Consider the following 27,074-nt stretch of genomic DNA (forward strand, 5'->3'; position numbering starts at 1 on the left):
ATGTAGGCTTCAGAAGGTGGGTAAAAACAAACTCTTCCAAGCTAAAGGAGCATGTTCTAACCCAATGCAAGGAAGCTAAGAACTTTGAAAAACAGCTTAGAGGAATTGCTAACTAGAATAACCAGTTTCGAGAATGACTTGATGGAGCTGAAAAACACAGCACGAGAACTTCATGAAGCATACACAAGTATCAATAGCCGAATCAATCAAGTGGAAGAAAGGATATCAGAGATTGAAGGTCAACTCAATGAAATAAAGCATGAAGACAAGATTAGAGAAAAAAGAGTGAAAAGAAATGAACAAAGCCTCCAGGAAATATGGGACTATGTGAAAAGACCAAATTTACGTTTCATTAGTGTACCTGAAAGTAGGGGTCACAGTATTTCCTTAATTTGAATGTTGGCCTGTCTTGCTAGGTTGGGGAAGTTCTTCTGGATAATATCCTGAAGCGTTTTCTCCAGCTTGATTCCATTCTCTCCTTCGCTAAGGTATTCCTCAAGAAGAGCAACCGCAAGACACATAATCATCAGATTCACCAAGGTTGGCTTGCCCACAAAGGAAGCACATCAGACTAATAGCAGATCTCTCAGCAGCAACCCTACAGGCCAGACGAGAGTAGGGGCCAATATTCAACATTCTTAAAGAGAAGAATTTTCAACCCAGAATTTCATATCCAGCCAATGTAAGTTTCATAAGTGAAAGAGAAATAAAATCCTTTACAGACAAGCAAATGCTGAGAAATTTTGTCACCACCAGGCCTGCCTTACAAGAGCTCCTGAAGGAAGCACTAAATATGGAAAGGAAAAACTGGTACCAGCCACCGCAAAAACATACCAAATTGTAAAGACCATCGACGCTATGAAGAAACTGCATCAATCAATGGGCAAAATAACCAGCTAGCATCATAATGACAGGATCAGATTCACACGTAACAATATTAACTTTAAATGTAAACAGGATAAATGCCCCAATTAAAAGACACAGATTGGCAAATGGGACAAAGAGTCAAGACCCATTGGTGTGCTGTATTGGGGAGACCCATCTCACATGCAGAGACACACATAGGCTCAACATAAAGGGATGGAGGAATATTTACCAAGCAAATGGAAAGCAAAAAAAAAAAAAAAAAACAGGGCATGCAATTCTAGACTCTGATAAAACAGACTTTAAACATACAAACAAGGGCATTACATCATTAATGGTAAAGGGATCAATGCAATAAGAAGGGATAACTATCCTAACTATACTGGAGCACCCAGATTCATAAAGCAAGTCCTTAGAGCCCTACAAAGAGACTTGGATTCCCACACAGTACACAGTAATAGTGGGAGACTTTAACACCCTACTATCAATATTAGACAGCCCAACGAGACAGAAAATTAACAAGGATGTTCATAACTTGAACTCAACTCTGGACCAAGCAGACCTAATAGACGTCTACAAATCAACAGAATGTACATTCTTCTCAGGACCACATCGTACTTCATCGTACTTATTCTAAAATTGACCACATAATTGGAAGTAAAACACTCCTCAGCAAATGCAAAAAAAAGGGAAATCATAACAAACGGTCTCTCAGACCACAGTGCAATCAAATTATAACTCACCCAGGATTAAGAAACTTACCCAAAACCACACAATGACAGGGAAGCTGAACAACCTGCTCCTGAATGACTACTGGGTAAATAATGAAATGAAGGCAGAAATAAAGATGTTCTTTGGAACCAATGAGAACAACGATACAACGTACCAGAATCTGTGGGGCACACTTAAAGCAGTGTGTAGAGAGAAATTTACAGGACTAAATGCCCACAAGAGAAAGCAGGAGAGATCTAAACTTGATACCCTAACATCACAATTAACAGAACTAGAGAAACAAGAGCAAACAAATTCAAAAGCTAGCAGAAGACAAGAAATAGAACAGAACAGAACTGAAGGAGATAGAGACATGGAAAACCCTTCAAAAACTCAATGAATCCAGGAGTTGGCTTTTGGAAAAGATCAACAAAATAGATAGAAAAGACAGAAGACTCAGACAGACACAATAAAAAAAGACAAAGGGGAAATCACCTGCGACTCCACAGAACTACAAACTACCATCAGAGAGTACTATCAACACCTCTATGCAAATAAAGTAGAAAATCTAGAAGAAATGGATAATTGCCTGGACACATACACTCTCCCAAAACTAAACCAGGAAGCAGTCGAAACCCTCCATAGACCAATAACAAGTTCTGAAATTGAGGCAGTAATTAATAGCCTAGCAACCAAAAAAAGTGCAGGACCAGACGGATTCACGGCCGAATTCTCCCAGAGGTACAAACAGGAGCTGGTAGCACTCCTTCTGAAACTTTTCCAAACAGTAGAAAAAGAGGGAATGCTCCCTAACTCATATTATGAGGCCAGCATCATCCTGATACCAAAACCTGGCAGAGACATACCAAAAAGAAATTTCAGGCCAATGTCCCTGATGAACGTCGATGCAGAAATCCTCAGTAAAATACTGGCAAACCAAATCCAGCAGCACATCAAAAAGCTTATCCACCATGATCAAGTCGGCATCATCCCTGGGATGCAAGGCTGGTTCAACATATGGATCTCGATAAACGTAATCTATCACATAAACAGAACCAATGACAAAAACCACATGATTAACTCAATAGATGCAGAACAGGCCTTGGACAAAATTCAACAGCCCTTCGTGCTAAAAACTCTCAATAAGCTAGGTATTGATGGAACGTATCTCAAAATAAGAAGAGCTATTTATGATAAAGCCACAGCCACTATCATAACGAATGGGCAAAAACTGGAAGCACTCCCTTTGAAAACTGGCACAAGGCAAGGGTGCCCTCTCTCACGGCTCCTATTCAACATAGCATTGGAAATTCTGGCCAGGGCAATCATAGAAGAGAAAGAAATAAAGGGTATTCAATTAGGAAAAGTGGAAGTCAAATTGTCTCTGTTTGCAGATGACAAGATTGTATTTTTAGAAAACCCCATTGTCTCAGCCCCAAATCTCCTTAAGCTGATAAGCAACTTCAGCAAAGTCTCAGGATACAAGATAAATGTGCAAAGAATCATAAGCATTCCTATACACCAATAATAGAGAGCCACATCATGAGTGTACTCCCATTCATAATTGCTACAAGAAGAATAAAATACCTAGGAATCCAACTTACAAGGGATGTGAACCCACTTACAAGGGATGTGAAGGACCTCTTCAAGGAGAACTACAAACCACTGCCCAGTGAAATAAAAGAGGACACAAACAAATGGAAGAACATTCCATGCTCATGGATAGGAAGAATCAATATCGTGAAAATGGCCATACTGCCTACCCAAGGTAATTTATAGATTCAATGCTATCCCTATCAAGCTATCAATGATTTTCTTCACAAAATGGGAAAAAATCTACTTTAAATTTGATGTGGAGCCAAAAAAGAGTCCACAAAGCCAAGACAATCCTAAGCAAAAAGAACAAGGCTTGAGGCATCATGCTACCTGACTTCAAAGGACACTACAAGCCTGCAGTAACCAAAATGGCATGGTACTGCTACTAAAACAGATATACAGACCAATGGAACAGAACAGAGGTCTTATAAATAACGCCACACATCTGCAACCATCTGATCTTTGACAAACCTGAGGAAAAACAATGGAGAAAGGCTTCTCTATTTAAGAAATGGTGTTGGGAAAACTGGCTAGCCATATGCAGAAAACTGAAACTGGATCCTTCCTTACACCTTATACAAAAATTAACTCAAGATGGATTAAAGACTTAAACCTATGACCTAAAACCATAAAAACCCTAGAAGAAAATCTAAGCAGTACCATTCAGGACATAGGCATAGACAAAGACTTCAGGACTAAAACACCAAAAGCAATGGCAACTAAAGCCAAAATTGACAAATGGGATCTAATTAAAGAGCTTCTGCAGAGCCAAAAACTACCATCAGAGTGAACAGGCAACCTACAAAATGGGAAGAAATGTTTGCAATCTATCCATCTGATAAAGGGCTAACATCCAGAATCTACAAAGAGCTTAAACAAATTTACAAGAAAAAAAACAACCCCATCGACAAGTAGGCAAAGGATATGAACAGACACTTCTCAAAAGAAGACATTTATGCGGCCAACAAACATGAAAAACTGCTCACCATCACTGGTCATTAGAGAAATGCAAATCAAAACCACAATGAGATACTATCTTAGCCAGTTAGAATGGCGATCATTAAAAATTCAGGAAACAACAGTTGCTGGGGAGTATGTGGAGAATGTGGAGAAATAGGAACCCTTTTACACTGTTTGTTAGTGGGAGTGTAAATTAGTTCAACCATTGTGGAAGATAGTTTAGTGATTCCTCAAGGATCTAGAACCAGAAATACCATTTGACCCAGCAATCCCATTACTGAATACATACCCAAAGGATTATAAATCATTCTACTATAAAGACACATGCACACATATGTTAATGTAACACTGCTCACAATAGTAAAGACTTGGGACCAACCCAAATGCTCATCAATGATAAAGTAAATGTGGCACGTATATACCATGGAATACTATGCAGCCATAAAAAAGGATGAGTTCATGTCCTTTGCAGGCACATGGATGAAACTGGTAAACCATCATTCTCAGCAAAGTAACACAGGAACAGAAAACCAAACACCACATGTTCTCACTCATAAGTGGGAGTTGAACAGTGAGAACACGTGGATACAGGGAAACAAACATCACACACCAGGGCCTTTCACGGGGTAGGGGGCTGAGGGGAGGGATAGCACCAGAAGAAATACCTAATGTAGATGTGGGTTCATGGGTGTTGTAAACCACTATGGCACATGTATACCTATGTAACAAACCAGCACATTTTTCTCATCTACCCGAGAACTTAAAAAAATGCTAACCATCATCTCAGCCTCTGGTAAGTTGTAATCTTTCTGCTGGTAGAGGGTCTTGCCTCGACATTGATGGCTGCTGACTAATCAATGGGTGGTGGTTTCTGAAGGGTGAGGTGGCTGTAGCAATTTCGTAAAAGAAGATAATAATGAAGTTTGGCGCATCAAGTAACTCTCTATCAAGAGCCTTCTCTGCACCATGCAATGTTGCTTGATAGCATTTTACTCCCAGTAGAACTTCTTTCAAAATTGGAGTCATTCCTCTGCAAACTTGCTGCTTTTCGATTAACTTTGTTTATGTACTATTCTAAATCTTTTGTCATTTCCACAGTGTTCACAGCATCTTCATGAGTACATTCCATCTTGAGAAACCATTTTCTTTGCTCATCCATAAGAAGCAACTCCTCATGTATTCAGGTTTTATCATGAGATGGCAGCAATTCAGTCACATCTCCTGGCTCCACTTCTAGTTCTAGTTATCTTGCTATTCCACCATTTTTGCAATTTCTTCCTTCACTGAAGTCTTGAACCCCTCAAAGTCATCCATGATGATCAGGGTCAACTTCTTCCAAACTCCTGTTAATGTTGATAATTTGATCTTCTCCCATGAATCACAAATGTTTTTAATGGCATAGAATGGTGAATTATTTCCAGGAAATGTTCAATTTACTTTGCCCAGACCTACCAGAGAATCACTATCTATAGAATGTATAGCCTTATAAAATGTAGTTCTTAAATAATAAAACTTGAAAGTTGAAATTCCTCCTTGGTCCATTGGGCTGCAGAATGAATATTGTATTCACTGGCATGAAAACATTAATCTCCTTGTACATTCCATCAGAGCTCTTGGGTGACAAGATATGTTGTCAATGAGCAGTATTATCTTGAAAAGAATCTTTTATTCTGCACAGTAGGTCTCAAGAGTGGCCTTAAAATATTCAGTAAACCATGCTGTAAACAGATGTGTTGTCATCCATGCTTTCTTGTTCCATTTCTAGAACTGGGCTATACAAGAGGTTGAGCTTTCAGCCTGTCTTGATGTTCGGTGGGCCTTCCTTACTAAAACTTGATTCTTTCAAGCTTTTGACTTAAAGTGAGAGATGTTTAACTCTTCCTTTCACTTGAGCGTATTTAGTGTAATTCTTCAGAGCCCTAGGATTTTCGAAATGGTAAATGAGCTTTGGCTTCAGCTTAATGTCACCAGCTGCATGAGTCCCTAACAAGTCAGCCTGTTCTTTGAAGTTCTGAAATCAGACATTGGCGCCTTCTCTGTAGCTATCAAAGTCTTAGATGACAACTTCTTCCAATATAATGATGTTTGTCTACACTGAAGATCTGTTTTTTAATGTAGCCACATTCATCAGTGATCTTAGCTAGATCTTCTGAATAACTTGCTACAGCTTCTGCAACAGCCCTTGTTGCTTCACCTTACATTTTTATGTTATGGGGTTGGCTTCCTTCCTTAAACCTCGTAAGCCAACCTCTGCTAACTTCAAACTTTTCTTCTGCAGCCTCCTTACCTCTCAGCCTTCATAGAATTGAAGAAAGTTAGGGCCTTGCTCTGGCCTAGGCTTTGATTTAAGGGAATGTTGTAAATGGTTTGATCGTCTATCCAGACCTTTAAAACTTTCTTCTTATCAGCAGTAAAGCTGTTCCACTTTCCTTATCATTCATGTGTTCACTGGAGTAGCACTTTTAATTTCCTTCAGGAACTCTGCATTCACAACTAGGCTGTTTGGTGCAAGAGGCCTAGCTTTCAGCATACCTGGGCTTTATACTTAATTATTTCTAGCTTGTGATTTAAAGTTAGATAACTCTCCTTTTCACTTGAACACTTAGAGGCCATTGTAGGGTTACTAACTAGCCTAATTTCAGTATTGTTGTGTCTCAAGAAATAGGGAAGCCTGAGGAGAAAAAGACAGATGGGGAGACTGCTGCTTGGTGGAGCAGTCATAACACACACATTTATCAATTAAGCGTTCGGTGTCTTATGGTCATGGTTCATGGCACCCCAAACCAGTTGCAGTAGTAACATCAAAGATCAGCGACCACAGATCACTAACAGATACAATAGTATGAAAAAATTTGAAATATTGCAAAAATGACAAAAATGCTACACAGAGACACAAACTGAGTATGTGCTGGTGGAAAAATGGCACCAATATACTTGCTCAATGCAAGATTGACATAGACATTCAATTTGTTAACAAAATATCTGCAAAACTCAATAAAGCATAGCGAAATAAAACAGTGTATGCCTGTATTTAGACAAAGTAGATGGTATATATTGGGATTGAATTACCTGGATATTTCTTTTAATTTGCCCAAATGCTATTTTAAACTTTTCTAAAATAACCTCTCAGGAAAATAGTATCTTTAATTTAATACATCTTCTTACCTTTAAGCATCCTTATATGTATAGGTACATAAATGTTATGTGTGCCTGTTCTTAGTGTTTTTGTCATAAAATAATTTTAATATTCCTGTAGTATAATGCTAAAGAAATTGTGATGCATACATCATATATATATATATATATATATATATATACACACACACACACACACACATAAAAGACTTCTATATATTTTATCTAGGAATGTTCTGAAAATACTACTTTTCTTATTTGTAACTTATTAAACTAAGATGATAAAATCAATAAATTTAAAAGTTATAAGTCCAATGTCTGTTCTTTTTTTGAAAACACTTAGTAGAAAGACAGAAACCCAATGTTTTTGTTACATTCAAGTTATCTAATCAAGGTAAGGTAGACTCTGGAGTACCTAGACCATTCAACAAAAAGAAAATAAATCTCAATTTCTCACAACTAAGGGAGACTTTCAAGGTTAAAAGGGACCTTCAAGGTCATCTGCTTCATCTTAAGAGAAGGCTTCACTGCTGCTAGACATCTTCAATCACTTCTTAAAGACTGACTCCCCATGGAGTTTCAAACCTCACTTAACATTTCTGTTTAGACTGTAGAAACCCATTTATAAAGGGACACACTATTTATATATGCCGGTCAGCTACATCCTCCAGTAAATGAATCCATCTATTTTCTACAGCCTGTGCCCAAGTGTTACACATGCTGTTTAATTAGGATCCAAAACTGTACGGATTTTTCATTATTCACTGTTTCCCTCATTACCTAAACTTTCCAGTGCTTTCCCACTTAAGTGCAGAAGAGCTATGAATTAGTTTTCTTTCTTGCTACCATGAAGATTCTGGAATTATCTTAAGACAATGAAGACAATAGAAACTCAAAAACTTTCTAACGTGGTAGAAAGGATCCTGGGGTTTTAGTTGCTGATCATGTAAAAATAGTAGATAAGTTTAGAGATCAGTGGCTCTTAACCATTTTTTTTTAAAGATTAGAGACCCCTGTGAGAATCTGTTGAAAGTTCTAAGTCTCAAGAAATAAGAAAACAACATAGTATTTACTTCATGTGTACATACACTTACAGGATAGTCATAAACCCTCCTGAAGACTAAGTGAAAATCACCTATATACCCTGTTATAGCATCTCTTTTTCTCATAGTAAAACCAGTGTAAACATTTGACTAGTTATAGACAAATACGTTTAAGTTATGGGGCATTGCATATGTATTTTAAGTAACTGTAAAATGTGAACAATGTACTAGAAAAGTTGAAGATGCCAAATTCACTTCACCTTATTCTGAATTATTTCATACTTTAAAAATATTAACTAGGCAAGTTCTAAATCACAGAATCTCCAGGAATAATATAAACCTATATGTTATTTACACCCTTTCTTCTTTTCATTTGTTGTTTCCTTGGTCTTTCTAAAATGGTATAAATCCCCATTGAAAAGACCTTTTATTAGACTTACTCCTAATTACTTCACCCTCGTTATCACATGCTGTTACAACTCAGTATCCCAAGAGTAACCATTTGGTCAATGCGATACCACGTTTTCCTGAACATGGCTGTAAAGAAATATGGAGTGTGGAAGCTGGTAGAAGTATGTCCACACCCAAGCAAATGTGCCAAGACTGTGAGCATCTCACCCAGTAACATTGCCTTTGTTATTGTGGCAGCGCGGGTGTTGGAAGAACTGGAGTCTTCATAACATTAAGCATTGTTTTGGAAAGAATGAGATATGAAGGAGTCGTAGATATCTTCCAGACCGTCAAAATGTTAAGAACACAACGACCAGCTATGGTACAGACAGAGGTGAGAAAATCCATTGCATTTTTCACATCTCAAGAGCCTACGTTTTGCTAGCCTGGACCTCCTGGAGTCCAGACTCTGTCAACACCACACACATAATACTGTGGGGAAAGCATCAAACCGTTTAATAATTTTGAACCTCATTTTCCCCCTTTTTAAATGGGGTGAGATTATCAGTGTTTTAGTGTTGCTATAGAAATTACTTGCGATTATATGTTACATTGAGCTATGTTAAATTTCACTACTGGACCATTTTTGACCAATAAAATGGCAATTTCATAAAATTCGTTATATTCATATTCCTATAGTATATATAGAGAGAGAGAAAGCATAATGCTTAGTACATACAATAATCTCAGCCCATTTAACTTCTCCATTCTCCCTCTGTGTGCCTACAAAGGTTATCAGCTGTTCTATATTTCATGTCTTAACAATGGCCGTTCAAAACATTTTGATTCTGGATAAGCATAGAGATATTATATTAGCCCCTCCTTTCCTATTCCAATAATTAATATGGCAATTTGGATATTTCTCTTAATAAGAGTTTATGATATAGCCAGTCTGGTCTATTGAGCATTCATTTCTAAAGATAATATTACTGATAGAATTTATGTTCTGCAAAAGGCCACCAAATTATACAACTTACATGTGTTCCTCAATTCGTCATCCACAGTATCTTTCAGACTGATTTCAAAGTAGTACAAGTGTGTGGCTTGCAATACTCAAAACATTCTGTCAGCCTGACAAACTTAATGGGTCTTGGGGGTTACAGAGGGAAATTGGACATTTAAAAAGCCTGAACACTTAGCCAAGCAACTGACTGTGACAAGATAGGAAAGTAAACACCATCTATTTTGCATTACCATTTTTATTATAGAAAAACGCACATTTAAGCAAAATAGAAACTATCTACTTTCAGCCCGGTTGGCCACTGAAAATAGATTTCTTTTATGGGGAAAATCCTACTTTTTCTCATCCCTGTAGAGATCTGTAAATTGTAATTTTTCCATCTCTCCAACAATGCTTCCATTTATTCCAATATGATAGTGTTCTTCGTTTTCTGAAAAAAGCCATGTTTCATACTGTTTTATTTTAGTGTGTGCCTTTCTATAACAGACAGCTAGCAATCACACAGAATTGGGCCGAATTCACAGGTATTTTTTGATGTGGGCAGCCAATCTTGTGAAGCCATTTTCAGGGATGAAAAGCTTGGAAGTCCAGTGCCCTGTGTAAATGGATTTGTGTGCCTGGTGTGCTGCACCAGCTACCTTCTGGCTGTATATGAACATCATATATAAGTGAGAGAGACAGCCAAAAGGTAGCTGAAATGACTGTGAGTGATTCTCATTGCAAGCTCTACTATCCAAACATAATTTTTTAAAAATTCAAATTTTGTTGGCAGTAGCTCAGAAGATAAGTAAATTCAGATTTTTCTCAGGACAGTTTGTGTATCAGCCTCTCATATATTTAAACTGAGAATTCATTATCACAAATCAGCAGATAATTGTAAAGGATGACTTTCATCATTATCTGTTTATAAGGCATGTAAGAAGTGTTATGTGCTCAATTGGTGGTCATTGTTTGATACTACTTGGAAAACACTTATCTGGGAAGGCAGTGTTCACTTGACCTGCCACTGCTTGGAACTGGGAGATCATTTTAGTCAAATTGATTGACAAAGTTAATAAACACTCCATGTGGCTAATTTTTCTTTGCTCACTATAACCAGTTGGTCATTGGATTAGATCAATTGACAAAAGTATGATTTTTGCCCCATATATATGTAATTTTGTTATCCAATGTTGATTTTTATTTTTCTATTAAAATATGCTCATGGTCCCTTCCTTTGTTTCTCCCCATTCGTTGTCTCCTGCAGGATCAGTATCAGTTTTGCTATCGAGCCGCACTAGAGTACCTGGGCAGCTTTGATCACTATGCAACGTAGAAACCCCTGACCCATTCTGGATTTTTACCACAAGCCCTTCAGTATCCATGGAGTCTCTTCTGAGCCATACAGGGCACTTGAGAAGTCCTTCTTAACTTCTAGCTAACAACTACTTAGTGGGACTATTACACACAAAACAAATTAAAAACAAATTATTCCAGGTGGACCAAGAATTCACAGTTTAATAATCTAACCTGAAAAATAATGAAGAGAATCCTGACTGATGAGGCATCTGAAGGATTTCATTTACAGATACCTCAAGGATTCAAAATCAAGGGAAGAAGAAATCACAGCAAAGAACCACCATCTTATTCAGGATTGTTTGAAAGGTGCAAGGAGAAATTGCCAGAATGCTGCAATTCAGCCCAAGATGTGTGCTGGTGTGGCTTCTCACAGCGAAATGGACTCTGCTTTGACATCACCCCTTCCCACCATACTGCTCATAATAACATTTTAGGGGAAAAGGGAGGGGGGAATGTTTAAAAAGAAAGTCCTTGATTTAGTTTTTTAGTATTGTAAAGATACTGCTGACCTGTGCTTCATTTCTAACTGTGTAAACTTTTTTTTAACAAAATGTATCATTCGATAAAGTGAATTTTAAAAGTTACATAACTCTTCATTTTTTATTTCCAAATCGTAGGTTTTTTTAAGCTGTAGAACTGTTATCTGTAATATCTTGCTGTAGAAATATCAAATAATTTGAAAATTTGCACATTTTTGTGCAATACTCAATCTACAGTATCAGTCTCGTCAGATATATTAATTTTACACTTCTGTTCAGTTTTGATTGGTGAGAAAGTACCCATTCTCTTCAAATTATCAAAGATAATTAATTATTATTTTGTTTTGTTTTTGGAATCAACAGGGAGGCGCAAAGTATAAAGTTGCTGCTAACATATATACATATATATCCAAATTTTACAAGGGTGTCTATGTATATATAGACAGTGTGTCCACACAAAAAATAGATATAGCTATCAGTCAGTTCTTCCATGATTTAGTTTTTTTAAATGTAGAAAAGCTATTGTAAACATCTCTTTCCATTTATTCTTAATTTTTTGACATATTGGTATTTCTTAATATCACAAAACTTTAATTTTTTAAAGGGAAATGAGGAATGCACATCAGTGATTGTCAAACCTCACCCCCTAATTTCCTACCCAATCTCCCCCCACCTACCCAATCATATTCACAAATTCTGTTTTGTCAGGCTTCCAACAAAGTTCAATATTTCTAACACTCTAGTGCAATAAAAATTATTAAATAGCTAAGAGGTGTGCATGTGGGAAAGGTCAGTGCATATCCCTTTAGGAGGGGAGAATGTTGTAATATATCAGCTATCGAGTTGTTTAAAAAAAGTGTATTCAATCGTATATTGTCTATAGTATGTGCTATGAAATTTGCATTTATGATATGTAACAGGGGCAAAGCCAAATTCATGTTACTCTGTTCAGTCAGAAACATTTTGTGGCATACAGCATTCCTGGGAAGTGCTGTACCTTGTTTCGTTTTGGTTTTAGTTTTGCATTTAGAGTGCCTTATAATTGATGCCTATTTTAATAGCATTTCTTTTTAGCTTTTGGTTCGTATTTCCATTCACTGTTCGTATCCGTTACTCTTTCTATTAAAGCATTATCTGTTTACCACATGTACAAAAACTCTTTGAATAATATGCATTCCTAGTTTTCAGCCAAGTCGGGGATGTTAGTGATTGTACCAGCCCAAAGCACTTGGATAATCAGGGCCCTTCTTCCTTTTATAATCATCAACATCAGAAAAAGCTACTTGTTTTATTTATATTCCCTTCCAAATCTGCTCTGGAACATGCAGTAACTGCACCAAACTTATTTTAGTAACAAATATCATTGGCAACTTTGGAATATATTTGATATTCCATTAGAATTTTTCTAAAAGGGGAAATATATATATATATATATATATATATATATATATCTTACCCCCAATTCTTCCAACATTCTATAGGAAGCCATGGATGATGGCATGAGTTTGCCACATTTTACATGATTTTAAATAATCCTCAAAATATCCAAGGAACTCTTAAAGAGTTTTGGTATGAGTATACTGCTTTGGTTTAATTTTAGCTTCATGGATGTTCTGCATGGAAGGATTTTTGTTTTCCACATTTTCCCATTGCTAGCAGAATGAAATCCAAGAGACCAAACACTTGCAAGCATTGTATTTGAGCACTTTTGTAAAAAACAAAGAAAAAGAAAAAAAAGAAAATATATATAATACTTAAAAAAAAGTATCTAGAAGGCTACCTCAGAATGAGACTCTCTAACCTACATCAGAACCAGAGAAGAATGTGCACTATGTGGGTCTGTTATCATTTTCTTTTCGTTTGTATCTTTTTGGAGATTTATCCAAGTGCCAGATTACTCAGTGCTATAATTTTCTTTTAGTTAAACAAAGGGGGTCAGACAGACATTGCATCATCCAGACATGCCTTGTTGGACATGTAGAATCTGATGGAGCATTGCACACCAGAATGATTGGCCAATGAGCAGCTTCTCTCCCTGAAACAAAAACTGCCCATTTGGCAAAGGGAAAGATGACGATAATCAGAAGAAGAAAATGAGTGGGATGCATACCATAGACGAACGAGGCGGAGACTATTGCGGGAATCTTACTGTTCAGGAGCTGTTCCTAGAACTAACTCCCTTACTGTCATTGATGTGCATTCCACTCTGTGCTTTTCTCTACAACCATTCAAGTTTTAATTTCCCAGGTAAAACATCTTTATCTGCCATTACCACAAGCTTTCGAGTTTCCAGTTATTTTCATCATCATAACCAGTACGGTGCTATTATTTACCTATGTATGTGTAGTTATGTATAATTTTGTAATTAGTTACAATGGTAAAAAAAAAATCAAAATATATAAAAAGTGATTTGTACAGAACTTTATTTTAGCTCTTTTTTAAAAATGATTTGCATGGTTAGAAAACGGCGAGGACAGCCAGGGGAGGGAAGGGCCTCTAGGGAACTTTGCACTTTCTATACCTTTGTACTATGCACTGCCCTATTGATTCTACACCCAATAATGATATTACTTGAACCCATCTGTAAGAAACTGCTTCGGAAATTCATTTGTGTGTATGTAAATAACACAACACAGAAACAGGAAGGGAAAAAAGTCTGCAGTAATGCACGTATTTTTTTTTCTTTCCTGTTTATTTTCGGTTTTGCTTTGTTTAAGTCCTTCCTTTTGTTTTTAATTCCCTTTTCGTTTTTCTTTTTGGGTTTTGGTTCCTTTTGGGTTTATGGGTGCCCTGATACTCCAGCAGAGATCAGAAGGCTACAGATCCATTCTATCCATCCGTTATGTGGCTTTGCCATCCCAGCTTGGAGTGTCTTTACAAAGATAATAACAGTTGTGTTCTTTGCTCTCGTTTTGGATGCATAGACTGAAAAATTTAAAAAAATAACTTGTAAAATGGCTTGTTAAAAAAATACAATTACCTCTAATTAGTAGTACGCGTAAATGTTTTACAGAATGAAAGGCGTGCTTTTTATTTTCTTACTTCGTTACATTGGTGGCGAAAGAAGTCTGTATGAAAATCAGTTCTTTGCTGACACAAGTTCCATTTGTTACAAATGAATTCTAATAAAAATGTCAGTGTTATGCAGCCCTGGCCTTTGCTTTTGTCCACGCAAGCACTTTGGTTTTGAACTGACTATATGGTTCTCTCTTCTCTTCTGGTTATCTAGTTAGTTCCTTGTACTAGTAATAATTCTGTTTACCAAGAGATTACTGTTTACAAATATCTACCTTGAGGTAAGCACTTTTCACTGGTAAGCAAACAGAGACTCAAAGAAACAGTTTTTCCAAGTTCACAGAACAAAGAAAGCGGCATTGTTTTCATTCATGTCAGAGATCACACACAATCTTTGATTCTGTGGAAATGACTACTATATACAAATTTAAGTGCACAACTACATATACATCTATATGTATGTATTTTCATCTCGAAACAACTTTCGTGCACATAAAAATAGCTCCATAGTGTTCATTTCTTAATGCCTTTGGGAACATGGCTAAGAAAATGCTTGGTTTATTTATTCAGTCATTCAATATTATCAGGTACCAATAATGGCTCAGAATTGTTCTAGGTATTGGAAATGCAGCTCTGAACAAATGAGATACTGGTATTGTTTGCATACAGACTATAGTCTACTGACAGAGGTTGGCACTGAAGTAATAGTAACATCACATGGGACCAGTGCTATGAAGGAAAGTGTAGGATCCTTGAAGTTAGGACTTTCAATTGTGAGTGACGGAAAGTCTGACTCAAATTGATCTACTGGAAAAGAAAGGTGTTTACTGACTCATGTACTAAGAGATTAGGAATGGACTCATTTACTCAAAGAGTAGGAATACATCATCTTCAGGCATAACTGGATTCAGGGCTCAGGTGATGCCTTCAGGACATGATGTCTTTTCCCATCATCCAGCCTGATTTCTAGTTTCACAGTTTCAGTTTTAAACTCCATTTTTGTGGTCCCTGGAAGCTTTGAGATCATAACACCATACAGCAGACAAGTGGAAGAGTTTACTTCCCCCAACAACACAATCAAAAGTCCTAGAATGGAGTGGATTCTTCTTGATCCTAATTGAACCTTTCTTGGGGTAAGTGATCATCTCAGGAACACAAGTATGGACAAAAGGCAAGAATGTGTGCATTGAGTTATCACATCCAGAAGGATGTAAGGTGGCTGTCCCATTTTGCCAAACAGCAGTGAATATTGTGGGATGAACAACTGGCTGCTGATCAGCCTGATTAGTTAAGGTAAGGTAAAGCACAGGTATGCTTGGTAATGTTAAAACTACTTGTTAGAAATGATGACGGAATCAAACAATTCCATAATCCAAACATTATTTTGGAAATCCTGTTACTGAATCAACAATCAGACTTTTTCCACCTCACCTAACTGGCTTTTACTTTTGCAGATATGACCATCCTATTGACTGACGGTGTAAAAACAGGACAGTAAGTTCGAAGTGTATCAGATTTGATATTTTGTACATTGAGATTCATAACTTTAAACAGATATCTGATAGAATACCAAGAATGACAAAATATCTGATTGTATACAGGTACACACAGAGAATTATTAATAACAACTAATTATAAGTTTGGGACTTTCACTTAATTGTATCCATGATTAAACTTTATAATGAGAATTTTAATTATAATAAAATTATGAATCTGAGAAATATTTAAATGTATAATGTTTAAAATAATTCCTGCAGATTCTGAGGAAATATAATAGGCAAAGACCTGTGAAATCTTTTGTTTAATAATACAAAGAGACTTAAAATATGTAAAATTATATATATATAAAAATGTTTTACAGTTACATATCCAATACATATATATGTAATGTATATATTACATATAATTTTACATATATTATTTTACATACACACTAATGCCATTTATAATGCATTAGCATTTCGCTATTAAATAGTGTTTTGGAAAAAAGATAGCTACATTAAAAATTATTATATATACTTTTCAAGAAAGGATATAAAATTATGTACACATCTTAAAGAAGTGACTGGAAAGAAATATAATTATTAAATGATACTCTGTGATACAATTTTGCTGTACTTTGTATATTTTCTAAAATTTTTACAGTAAGTATTTCAAAATAGCAAATTGTGCATGCTTTGAAATATGTGGGAAGATAGAATAATTTTTTTAAAATCAATTTACAAGGCAAGTATGAAGAGAAAAGAGAATCTAGGACAGGAGGGGCAAATAGAAAGTAAATAATATGGGACATTTAAAATTTAAAACAGAATTACTGCAAATGTAAATAAAGTATATTCAACTTAAAGATACAGATTTTTAGCCTAGCTATATGATGCTTGTAAGAACATGAGGCTACCAAAAGTAAAAGAATGCAAAAGATATACCATGCAAACACAGCTAAAAGGAAGCTATACTGAGTTATATTAATATCAGCCATACCATTACCAAATAACAAAAAGGTCAATTTCTGATGAAAAACTTCAATGCACCAGGAAGATGTGACAATTCTATGTGTGTATGAACCTCATAACATGGCCTCAAAATGTAGACAACAAAAGTAGAACTTAAAGGAGTTACATACATATTCACAGCTATCATGGGAGATTTTAAAACACTTATTAACGTATAAAATGAACAAACTGAATAAAACTTCAGTAAGGGTATAAAAGATATGAACTAGCTGATTAACAAAATTTACTTAAGTGATCTATGTAGATTATTAAATTCAATAACTTAAAAATATACATTATTTTTAAGAGCATTTAAAACATTTACCTAAATTAACTAGAAATTGGACCATAAAGCAAGTCTCAACGTATTTGAAAAGTTGTAATATGTGGAGTATGTTCTTTGGCCCCCACAGGAATAGTTAATCTAGACATCAATCACAAAGATAGTTAGAAAAGCCCTCTATGTAGTAATTAAGAAATAACTTTTAAATAGTCAATAACTCACAGAAAAAAAATCACAATGGAAATAAGAAATTATAATGATAAAATTATGAAACTGTATCAAAATTTGTGGGTTTTACAGTGAAATTTATAGCTTTCAATGCATATGTTAGAAAATCAGAAAGACTAAAAGCTGATGATCTTGTTTTATACAAATTAACAAAACGACAGCCAATTACCCCTCAAGAAAGAAGGAAATAAAAAAGAGAAAAAAATTAATTGAAAAAAATTATTCAATAGAGAATAGCAACAAAGATTAAAGGTAAAAGTTGATTATTTGAAAGACAATGAAATTGATAAACCCTAGCAGAATGATTTAAAGAAAAGCAATGGACAAATCATTCACATCAGAAACTTGAAAGGAGTATAGTGCTTCAGCTCTTACCAATATTAACCATCATAACAAAGGTTCCATGTCACATAAACCAATAAGAAAAAGCCAGAATACCCAATATAATTAGGCATTAGGCCTGAAAGGATACTTCACAGAAAAAGGATAGCTAAATTGCTCAAAAATATGTGAAGTACTCCATTTTACAAGTAATCAAGGAAATGCAAATTAAAGCTACAATGTGACACAGCTACATGCTCACAAGAACAGCTAATGTTAAAAAGACTAACAATACAAGTGTTGGTGAGAATGTGGAGTAATACATCTGTCACACAATGCTTGCTAGAGTGCAATTTTACAAGCACCCTGAAATATTATTATTACATGTTAAAGTAGAATATAAGCACATTTTATTCAGTAGCTATATCAACTGTAGCTATGTAACAAGTAGAAATGCATGCATGTGTGAATGAGAGACATAAATAATAGTTTATCCATTTCAACATTACTCATAGAGTCAAGAACTCTAACATAAGTGTCTGTCAACAATGGAATGTATAAATGCATAGTGGTGTAATGACACGATGAAACACTATACAGCAGTGAATGAGTTTGGCAAACATAACATTGAGCAAAAAATGCCATACACACAAATGCTTACTGTATACACCTGGTAGTTTTTGGGAACAGAAAGATAGGTACTGATTAGGAGAACAAAAAGCAAATTTCTGTTGTACTAGCTATTTTATTTTTACTTAAATATCATTTCAAAAGTGTTTGCTTTTTAGTAAACTGTGGAGCTATACCTTTACTTTTGTGCATTTTTCCTATTTTTGTATGTCAATAAAGTTTAATGACTCTTACCTATGCATATACGTACACATGGCTAAAATAAGTTAGTATTAAAAATATGAAAGCCTGCCATACTTTGGATGGTGAACATCTGTTCTGTATCATTACTGAAAATGAAAAAAAAGTTATATTTAAAATTCCACTTAGAGATCTTGTAATTGAAATGTAGAAGTATGTCCAGTCGATAAGTATCATTGTAAAGAATTAGTAACAAGGCTATAGACCACTTATTTTTGGGGACAACTGGCAAGCATGTAATCATAGGATTTGACTGAAAATTATTGATGAAAACGTAAAAAAAAAAAAAAAAAAAAGGCAAGCATTCAGCTATGTTTGTCAATATACAGGATCCAGCTTGCTGTTAGACCTCAGAGGATCTTGGGAATGACAAGCAATTACATGTAATGTTTATGTGGTAGTGACTACTCATTCATGATGCTACCATTTGTTAAATAAATTTTTCTTGTTAAATTTTGGGGCATCCAAAATAATTTTTGTCTCTCATTTATTATAAACATTTTCTTTCTACTGAGAACTGGAAATAAAGGAGACAGATGAGTCATAGGGACTTTTTCACTCTGGATTAGATCATGAAAGTTAAAGTATTGGGTTTGAACTGCATAAAAAAGAAACCAACAAAATGCGTGTGTCATGATTCTAGATTGTGCTAACCTATCCAGCAAGTTAAAAACTGTGAACTGTTGGCTAACAGACAAGCATGACAGTATGACTGGATAAATGCTAGGTTTATATCATTTGAGAGAAAATTAACAAAAAGTACAAAGTCTATTGACTATGAAAATGTCATGCAGAAGGAAAAAACTAAAAATCCTAAGGGGGATTCTGGGAAGATGGTGGAATAGGAAGCCCTATTAATTTCCCTATCTAGAAAGATTGCACTGACAGAGTATGATGTAACTATTTTGAAATTCTGGAGTCTACGGAAGGCTTGCAACTTCAAAGAGAAGGCTTGGACAGTAAATTGTAATTAGTTTTAGCCCATTTCAGCTCTTTACACAGTAGCAGACACCCATCCCCCACCCTCAGCCCCATGGCAGCTATGTATGTCTTCCTGGAGCAATCTGCAGACAGCTTGTCGGAGTCAGGACGAGCACAAAAAAAAAAGACCCTATTCTCCAAATAGCTGGGATCTCTGTTCTGACCACCAACTGCTGCATCTAGTCACAGAGGTGTAGAAAACCAGGCCCGCAGCTGTTGTTGTTGGTCCTATGTTTGCCAGCCTCTCTCCAGCTGAAGTGAATTCAAAGACATTGAGAGGGCCAGTGCTCTTTTTTTCTTATTTTTCCCTTTTGGGAGTCAGATATTAAAAATTAAAACATTCATAAACAACTGTACATACAGGAAAAATTAGCAAGTGACCATACATACCCAGGAAAAAGTATAGGATCAGAAAATATCCAAAAAGACCTTAAGTTTATACCTCACTCTGATTATTGGCACAGAAAACATACAACAATCAAGAAAACAAAAACAATAAAAAATAACCAAAAGCAGCAAACCCTGGAGAAGAGGGAGACTCGGATTTCCAGAGTTAAAAGTACAAGGCATACAAGCATCTACTAGACAAAATATTTAAAATAATATTCTTAAAGATAGATAACTAAAGAAGATGTGGAGAAGTTGAAACAGAACAAAACAATGTATGAACAAAATGGAAATATTAATAGACTGACAACCTAAAAAAAAGAAATTCTGGAGCTAAAAATTACAATAATTGAAATGAAAGATTCTCCAGAGGAGTACAAAGGCTGAGTTGAGCAAGTGGAAGAAAAAAAATCAGCAATATTGAACACCGAACAATGGAAATTATTTAGTATAGAAATTAAAAGAAAAAAGATAAAGTGAACGGAGTCTAAAAGACCCATGTTACTCCATCAAGCAAAGAAACATTAACATTATGGAAGCCTCAGAAAGAGAAGAGAGATGGAATATTTGGGGTACAGAAAATACTTGAAAAAATAATGGTTGAAAACTTCCCAACATTTGTATTTTAAATTATGTCTTTTCTATTTTAGAGGTAGGGTCTTGCGCTGTCACCCACGCTAGAGTGCAGTGTGCAATCATACTTTACTGTAATGTCAAACTCAAGCGATGTTCCCATGTCAGTCTCCCAAAGTGCTGGGACTACAAGCATGTACCACCACACCTGGCTGATATTTTTTTAATGATTTTGTTAGGGACAGAGTCTTGGGTTGTTGTCCAGGATGGTTGCAATCAATTTTCATAACATACAAAAATATAAACATCAAATAAACTCCAAGTAAGACAAAAAAGAGAACCACATCAAGACACATTATAACCAAGCTTTCAAAAGACAAAAAGAAACTTGAAAACAAGAGGGAACTTGTCTCATACAAGGATCCACAATAAGATTATCCAGATTTCTCATAAGAAGCTGAAGGCCTGAAGGCAATGAGCCAATATATTCAAAGTGCCAAAAGAGAAACAAAACAAAACAAAAAACATCAAAACATCCAAGGAAAAAACTGTCCTTCAAAGGTGAGGAAGAAATTAAGATATTCGCAGGTAAACAAAGCTAAAGGAGTTTGTTACCATTAGATTTGCCTTGCAAGAAATATCAAAGTGGCCATGAAGGGTGAAATGAAAGGGCAGTGAAAAAGTAACTTGAAGCTTTAGAAAGATCTCACTAAAGGTAGATACATGGATGACTATAAAATCTTGTATTATTTGGAAAAATAGTTTGTAACTCCACTTTTTGGTTTCTGCATAATTTAAGAGACTAATACATTTTAAAAACAATTATTACTCTACAAGCTAGTATTATTGTAACTTTAGTTTGTAAATCATTATTTCATACATAATTTAAAAGACTAATGTATTAAGAATAATTTTATTAGTTTGTGTTTTGGAGCACACAATGTATAAAGACAGAATTTTGTGACACAAACAACTGAAAGCGGTGAGGATGGAGCTGTTAAGGGAGTAAAGTTTTTACATGTTATTCAAGTTAAGATGCCATAAGTTTAAATTAGAGTCTATAATTTTAGGATATTAAATGTAATCTTCATGGTAAGTAAAAGAAAATAGCTACAGAATATAGACAAAATGAAATGAGAAAGGAATTTAAACATTTCAATACAAAATAATCAACTAAACACAAAAGAAGACAGTAATGCAGAAAACGAGGGCCAAAAAAGCTGCAAGACATGTAGAAAACAACAAAACAGAAGGAAGTATTTATTAGTAATTACTTTAAATGAATTAAGCTCTCCAATCGAAAGATAGACATTTGCAGACTGGATTTAAAAAACATAATCCAATTATGTGTTGTCTATAAGACTCACTTGAGATTTAAGGAGCCAAAAATATTAAAATAAAAGGACAGAAAATGATACTTCATGCAAGTATTAAACAAAAGACAGCAGAATAGGCTACGCTAAGTGTCAGGCCTCTGAGCCCAAGCTAAGCCATCATATCCCCAGTGACCTGCACGTATACATCCAGATGGCCTGAAGCAATTGAAGATGCACAAAAAAAGTGAAAATAGCCTTAACTGATGACATTCCACCATTGTGATTTATTTCTGTCCCAACCTAACTGATCAATGTACTTTGTAATCTCCCCCACCCTTAAGAAATTTCTTTATAATCTCCCTCACCCTCAAGAAGGTTCTTTGTAATTCTCCCCACCCTTGAGAATGTACTTTGTGAAATCTGCCCCCTGCCCCCAAATCATTGCTTTTAACTCCACTGCCTATCCCAAAACCTATAAGAACTAATGATAATTCCACCATCCTTTGCTGACTCTCTTTTCAGACTCAGCCTGCCTGCACCCAGGTGAAATAAAGAGCCATGTTGCTCACACAAAGCCTGTTTGGTGATCTCTTCACACAGACACGCGAAACACTAATTTCTCACAAAATGGACTTTAAATCAAAAAAGGTACAAGAAACAAAAACATATATTAATAAATGGTTCAATACAGCAAGAAGATACAACAAATAACAATTATAAATATTTATATACCTAATAATAGACAATCAAAATATATAAAGAAAACTTGACAAAGCTGAAGAGGGAAGTAGATAATTCTACATTAACAGTTGGAGATTTCAGTAATCCAATAATGAATAGAACAACCAGAGAGAGGATAAGTCAGAAAACAGAAAACTTGACACAGTAAATCAATTAGATCTAACAAACATATACATAACACCACCCAAACATACCACACACACATTTATCAAAAGTACACGTTAGATATTTTCCAGGATAGATGATATGTTAGGCCATAAATTAAGTCTCAGTAAATTTTAAATGATATATATTGTACAAGATACCTTCTCTGACTACAACAGGATAAAGTTAGAAATCAGCAGAAGTTAAAGAAATAAAACTGAAAAAATTTACAAAATTGTGAAAATTAAATAACACTCTCTTAAGCTATCAATATACAAAAAAGAAATCCCAAGAAAAAACAACAAACTAGAAAATACTTAGGGATAAATGAAAACCAAAATACAACATACTAAAACTTTTAGGACACAGGAAAAGCAGTGCTAAGGGAGAAATTTATAACTATAAACACATTAAGAAATGTACTAGAACAAGAACAAACTGAATCAAAGGCTAGAAGGAAAGAAACAATAAAGAGCGGAGATAAATGAATAAAAAATAGAAAAATACGCTGGCAGCTGTGGCTCATGTCTGTAATCCTAGCACTTTTGGAGGCCACAAGGTAGGTGGATCACTTGAGGTCAGGAGTTTGAGACTGACCTGGCCAACATGGTGAAAACCCACCTCTACTAAAAATACAAAAAATTAGCCAGGCATGGTGGTGCATGCCTGTAATCCCAGTAACCCAGGCAGCCGAGGCATAAGAATCTCTTGAAACCAGGAGACGGAGGTTGCAGTGAGCTGACATCATTCTGCTACACTCCAGCCTGGAACTATTAACAATTTTATGCCAATAAATGGAATAACCTGGATGAAATGAACACATTTCTGGAAACACAAAACCTAACCAGACTACACTGTAGACCTATATAACTTGGAATCAGATTGAATCAGTAGAAGAAAAAAAAAAAATCCCAACAAAGAAAATCCCTAGACCTATTGTCTTCATGAGTGAATGAAGAACAATAATCCTTCTCAAATTTTTCCAAAAAAATTGATGAGGGGACACTTTCTGATTCTGTGAGATTAACATTACTCTGATACCCAACCCAGATAAACACACTACAAGAAAACTACAGACCAATATTTCCTATGAATATTAATCCAAAAATTCTCAACCAAATGCTAGCAAACTGAATTCAGAAGTGCATTAAAGGAATTATATACCATGACAAAGTGACATTCATTCTTTGAATGCAAGAATACTTTGACATATGAAAATTTATGAATGTGATACACATTAACAAAATGAAAGGAAAAAGCCACATGATCATTACAATTGATGCAGAAACAGCTTTTAACAAAATTCAACATTCTTTCAAATAAAAAATACTCAACAAACTAGGAATAGAAGAAACCACTTCAACATAATAAAAGCCATATATGAAAACCCTATAATTAACATTATTTTCAACGGTGAAAGACCTACGGCTTAAGAAAGAATGCTTGTTCTTGGTACTTCTGTTTGACAAAGCACTGGAAGTTCTAGCCAGAGCAAACAGGCAAGAAAAATAAATAAAAGGCATCTAACTTGAAAAGGGAAAACTAATATTATCTTTATTTGCAGATGATATGCTCTTATATGCAGAAAAACTCTGAAGATTCCACACACAAAAAAATATTTGAACTAATAAATGATTTCAGCAAAGTAGCAGGATACAAAATCAACACACAAAAATCAGTTGCATTTCTATATGCTAACAATAAAGAACGTGAAAAGGAAATTATAGAAACAAAGCCATTTACAATAGCATCAAAAAGGATAAAATATTTCGGAATTAACTAGGGTTGTGAAAGACTGGTACAAGGAAAACTATAAAACATTGCTGAGGCCAGGCATGGTGGTTCACGCCTGTAATCCCAGCACTTTGGGAGGCTGAAGTGGGTGGATTACAAGGTCAAAAGATGGAGATACTCCTGGCCCGCATGGTGAAATCCCAACTCTAATAAAAATACAAAAATTAGCTGGGCATGGTGACACATGCCTGTAATCCTAGCTACCTGGGAGGCTGAGGCAGGAGAATCACTTGAACCCGGGCCACAAAGATTACAGTGAGCCAAGATCGCACCACTGTACTCCAGCCTGGTGCCAGAGTGAGACTCCATCTCAAAAAACAAACAAACAAACAAACAAACAAAAACTCCAAACAAAAGAAGGCATTGCTGAAAGAAATTAAAGACATAAATAAATAAAACACATTCCATGTTCCCAGATTTGAAGGCTGTATTGTTAAGATACCAAAACTACTCAAAGGAATCTATAGATTTATTCCAATCTTTACTAAATTTCCAATAATGTTTTTGCAGAAATAGAAAAACTCATCTTAACATTTATGTGGAATCTCAAGGGACTCTGAATGACAAAAACAATCTCGAAAAAAAGAGCAAACTTGGAGGTGGCACCAAGATGGCCTAATAGGAACAGCTCCAGCCTCCAGCTCTCAGCGTGAGTGACAGGCAGAAGACAGGTGATTTCTGCATTTCCAACTGAGGTACCGGGTTCATCTCACTGGGGCGTGTCGGACAGTGGGTGTAGGACAGTGGGTGGAGCCCAATGACCAAGAGCTCAAGAAGGGCGAGGCATCACCTTACCTGGGAAGTGCAAAGGAGAAGGGAATTCCCTTTCCTAGCCAAGGGAAACCATGACACACAACACCTGGAAAATCGGGTCACTCCCACCCTAATACTGCGCTTTACCAAGGGTCTTAGGATTATATCCCATGCCTGGCTCGGAGGGTCCCACACCCACAGAGCCTCCCTCATTGCTAGCACAGCAGTCTGAGATCTAACTGCAATGTGGCAGTGAGGCTGGGGGAGGGCGCCTGCCATTGCTGAGGCTTAAGTAGGTAAACAAAGCGGCCAGGAAGCTCGAACTGGTTGGAGCCCACTGCAGCTCAAGGAGGCCTGCCTGCCTCTGTAGACCCCACCTCTGGGGACAGGGCATAGCCAAACAAAAGGCAGCAGAAACCTCTGCAGATTTAAATGTCCCTGTCTGACAGCTTTGAAGAGAGTAGTGATTCTCCCAGCATGGAGTCTAAGATGTGAGAACGGACAGACTATCTGCTCAAGTGGGTCCCTGACCCCTGAGTAGCCTAACTGGGAACTATCCCCCACTAGGGGCAGACTGACACCTCACACTTCTCATGGCCGGGTACACCTCTGAGACGAAGCTTCCAGAGGAACACTCAGACAGCAACATTTGCTGTTCAGCAATATTCACTCTTCTGCAGCCTCCGCTGCTGATACCCAGGCAAACAGGGTCTGGAGTTGACCTCGAGCAAACTCCAACAGATCTGCAGGTGACGGTCCTGACTGTTAGAAGGAAAAATGACAAACAGAAAGGACATCCACACCAAAACCCCACCTGTACGTCACCATCATCAAAGACCAAAGGTAGATAAAAACCACAAAGATGGGGGGAAAGCAGTGCAGAAAAGCTGGAAATTCTAAAAATCAGAGCACCTCTCCCCTCCAAAGGAACACAGCTCCTCGCCAGCAATGGAACAAAGCTGGACGGAGAATGACCTTGACGAGTTGAGAGAAAAAGGCTTCAGACAATCAAACTTCTCCATGCTAAAGGAGGAATTATGAACCCAGCACAAAGAAACTAAAAACCTTGAAAACAGATTTGACGAATGGCTAACTAGAATAACCAATGTAGAGAAGTCCTTAAACAACCTGATAGAGATGAAAACCATGACACGAGAACCACGTGACAAATGCACAACCTTCAGTAACCAACTGGATCAACTGGAAGAAAGGGTATCAGTGATTAAAGATCAAATGAATGAAATGAAGCAAGAAGACAAGTTAAGAGAAAAAAGAGTGAAAAGAAATGAACAAAGTCTCCAAGAAATATGGGACTATGTGAAAAGACTAAATCTACATCTGATTGGTGTACCTGAAAGTGACAGGAAGAATGGAACCTAGTTGGAAAACACTCTGCAGGATATTATCCAGGAGAATTTCCCAAACTAGCAAGGCAGGCCAGCATTCAAACTCAGGAAATACAGAGAACAGCACAAAGATACGCCTCGAGAAGAGCAATTCCAAGACACATAATTGTCAGATTCACCAAAGTTGAAATGAAGGAAAAAATGTTAAGAGCAGCCAAAGAGAAAGGTCGGGTTACCCACAAAGGGAAGTCCATCAGACTAACAGTGGATCTCTTGGCAGAAACCCTACAAGC

General features: G+C 36.2%; 1 protein-coding gene across 1 annotated transcript in view; it reads left to right on the forward strand.

The window, feature by feature from the left end:
• The window catches only part of PTPRD (protein tyrosine phosphatase, receptor type, D), a 1,303,505-nt gene extending 1,288,821 nt beyond the window's left edge, over positions 1–14,684 (forward strand). Inside the window, exons 39-40 of the mRNA XM_011937289.1 lie at positions 8,958–9,093; positions 10,967–14,684. Of these exons, the coding sequence (XP_011792679.1) occupies positions 8,958–9,093; positions 10,967–11,035 (205 nt within the window). The 3' untranslated portion in view covers positions 11,036–14,684. The remainder of the gene's footprint in view (positions 1–8,957; positions 9,094–10,966) is intronic.
• The last annotated feature ends 12,390 nt before the right edge of the window (positions 14,685–27,074 follow it).

Source organism: Colobus angolensis, unplaced genomic scaffold (assembly GCF_000951035.1).
Source record: "Colobus angolensis palliatus isolate OR3802 unplaced genomic scaffold, Cang.pa_1.0 Scaffold162, whole genome shotgun sequence".
Taxonomy (NCBI): domain Eukaryota; kingdom Metazoa; phylum Chordata; class Mammalia; order Primates; family Cercopithecidae; genus Colobus; species Colobus angolensis.